This window comes from Mus caroli, chromosome 5 (assembly GCF_900094665.2).
Source record: "Mus caroli chromosome 5, CAROLI_EIJ_v1.1, whole genome shotgun sequence".
Lineage (NCBI taxonomy): Eukaryota > Metazoa > Chordata > Mammalia > Rodentia > Muridae > Mus > Mus caroli.
In genome coordinates this window covers 83,446,795-83,449,741 of record NC_034574.1, presented here as the reverse complement: position 1 = coordinate 83,449,741, position 2,947 = coordinate 83,446,795, and the positions used below count along the sequence as shown (strand labels likewise).

Below are 2,947 nucleotides of genomic sequence, written 5' to 3'. Positions count from 1 at the left end.
AAAAAAAAAAATTTAAAAAAAAAATCCATCATTAGGGTTACAGCTTAAAGAGAGAGTAGTTGTCTAATGTCCATGAAGGTCTGAGCTTCACCCCTTCCCCCTACTACTACAAAAACTTTCCATTCATAAAGCTATCTTATGGATAGTACAACATGTAGTATTTTTAGGATATAAGTTACATGATATCATTTTTCTTTCCTTTGGGTGTATTTTTATTTTTCTACCCTTAGAGATAAGGTCTTGGCAAACTTACGAAGATCTGCCTGCCTCTGCCTCCCCTGCTGTAGTTAAAGGTGAACACCGCCACTCCCAGTTACGTATTCTTGTTTTTTATTCCTCCTTGCCTCTGGTTCGTGTAAACTACACAGACACTTGCTCCCTTTTTAGCATTTAAGTCTACTCTTGGCTCAGTGGCATCTTTTCATATTAGAATCCTCTTAATTCGATTGCTATTGAAGTCAGCACAGTTTAGTGTCCTTAAATCTCAGCTTCCATTATGAATTCCTAATGAAAGAGAGTCGTGCTGTTGTTTGATCTTTTTCTTACCTCCTGTCTGGTTACCTTTAACTGGAATGCCTATGGCCTTCCCCATTGTTTTTCTAGTTATTCATTCTTTGGGGAGTTTAAATTTCCCCTTCACAAACTGCTCCTGTCTTGTTGGAGTTCATATAAACGTTGTAGAAGTTCTATAATGATTTTGCAACCCTTTGTTATGTTATTAATTAACATTATTAACCCTATGTTATTTATTAATTGTTTTCTACAAGTACTGGGATTACAAAAATAGACGGCCAAGTCCAGCAACTTGCCCACCTAATTCTGTCCCTCCTTCCCTCTTATAAATGAATATTAACAGGAAAGGTATTAGTGGTAGTATAGAAGCATTTTAAGGACTATAAAAAGCCAAGGATAAAACACATAAATGCAAGTTAAAGGAAGAGAGAGCCTAACTTCTCTCAGTACTTTGGAAGCTAGGTTAGGACAGTCTGCCTTACATAACAGGTTCGAGACCAGCTTCAGCATGGGGAGCTCATCCTTAAAAGGGGGAGGGCCATACACCTTTATTTTCAGCACTCAGGAGACAGAATCAGGCAGAGATGAGCTAGAAGCCACCCTGGTCTAGCGACATAGTGACCCAGGACAGTCAGGGCTACATAATGATCTTCTGTATCAAAAAAGAAAGAGATAGGCAAATAACTTAAAGCATGACAGAGGAGGCAAAATGGCTTAGCGGGTAAAGGTACTTTCCATGCGCACCTGCCCATGTAGAGGTGCAAGAGGGGAATTGAATCCATACATGACAAACACGTGAACATGTATATAGGAGAAAGTTTTTCCGTGTACATATGCATGCAATACTAACTACTGTCTGCCCATATTACCTAAATTGTAGGTATTATCTCAAAAATTAGTAAATACTGAAGAAAAAGGACAGTAGGCTCATAACCAGAAGATGTGTGGGTATAGAGTTTCTTTCTTTGAGACTATTGTGGGATACTTGGTCCTCACACTTAGCCTCCCTCACTTAATGATTGTGATTAAGGAATGGGCAACCAGACCTCTCTGGTAGCAAATTGTTACCTTTTTATTGAAGCAGGATCATACTATGGTCCTGCCTGTCCAAGGCTTGCTATGTAAACCAGATTGGCCTTGATCTCTCAAAAGTCTTCCTGCCTCGGTCCTGGAATTGAAGGTGTGTACTTAGAATTTAAAAATTAAAATATGAATGATAGCAGGAAAAAAGGATATTGACATTTATAGAATATTTTCTTATTGAATGTTTCTGTCACTTCATGCTGATATCCATTCTTTTATTCAGAGTGCTTTAGAATGTTAGTCCACATTGAATGAAAAATGGAGTTATAACTCACTGGGATAAAAGACTGTTCTTTCCATTTATAATATAAATACAAAGGTCTTCACTTTGCACCATTAACATTAATGTCAATGTTAGTTCAGACAGTAGATTTACTGAACTCTGTTAGCATCTGCTTTTGATCTAACAATAATATCTGTTTTTAGGGTCATGTGAAGGTGGTGCGCTACTTAGTCAAAGAGGTCAATCAGTTTCCATCAGATTCAGAATGCATGAGGTATATAGCAACCATCACTGATAAGGTAATGTGGGGTTTAGATTCACTGTATACACAAACTGGGGATTAGTTTTGGTTAATACTGCTTTTGTGCCAATAGAACTTGGTGGGAGTAAAAAAAATTTTTTTTAAAGATGTAGCTAGATTTGTAATGTATTCTGAGAAGAGCCTTATTCTCTAGCAAGAAAACTTGATTCCTTAAACATCACAGAAATTGGTGTGGCTATAAATTTGAGGAGGATTCATGGCTGGAGATTAATTAAGTTCAGTGTTAGAGCAGTGGGTCCTGCATTCTTTTCTGCCCCAATAGGATTCTGTTTTGCCCAGCACTTGTGGCATGAATTTTGGCAGGTGTAGGAAAATATAAATCCTACCAGAGAACTAATTGATAGCTTCCACTATCGTTTTTGACGTACCCCTCTGTGTGTGTGTGTGTGTGTGTAATCTTGACGAAGGCCAACAAATCCATAGCTTATTTTGTTGCGTCATAATGAGCAGCTCTCCATTCATTTCAGTGTTGTTTACATCAACTTTTTCATTGTCCTGCCTAACTCAGAATTGAATATGGTTTTTATGAGGAATTGGAGGTAGGGTTGGTTGTTTTTTTTTTTTTTTTTTATTCCACTTCCACTCCCCAGAGACAGGGGAACTCTTATCTCCATAACCCTTGGTGCCCTGTGACTCACTCTGTTGAACAGATTGGTCTAAAATTCAGAAATCTATCTGCCCCTGACTCCTGGGAGCAAAGGTCCCAAAGCACCCCCTCCCCAGGCTTAAATAGTTATTTTAGTATTTTTTTGCTTGTTTTGGTTTTTCTTTTTTTTTTTTTTTTTTTTTTTTTTTTTTTTTTTTTT

At 37.6% G+C, this 2,947-nt stretch overlaps 1 protein-coding gene across 8 annotated transcripts in view; it reads left to right on the top strand.

Moving 5' to 3' along the window:
* Window positions 1-2,947, top strand: part of Ankrd17 (ankyrin repeat domain 17) — a 140,149-nt gene that overhangs the window by 104,084 nt on the left and 33,118 nt on the right. For all 8 annotated transcript variants that reach the window (XM_029477247.1, XM_029477246.1, XM_029477250.1 and 5 more), the window contains one exon: window positions 2,023-2,118. In XM_029477247.1, coding sequence (XP_029333107.1) covers window positions 2,023-2,118 — 96 coding nt within the window. The remainder of the gene's footprint in view (window positions 1-2,022; window positions 2,119-2,947) is intronic.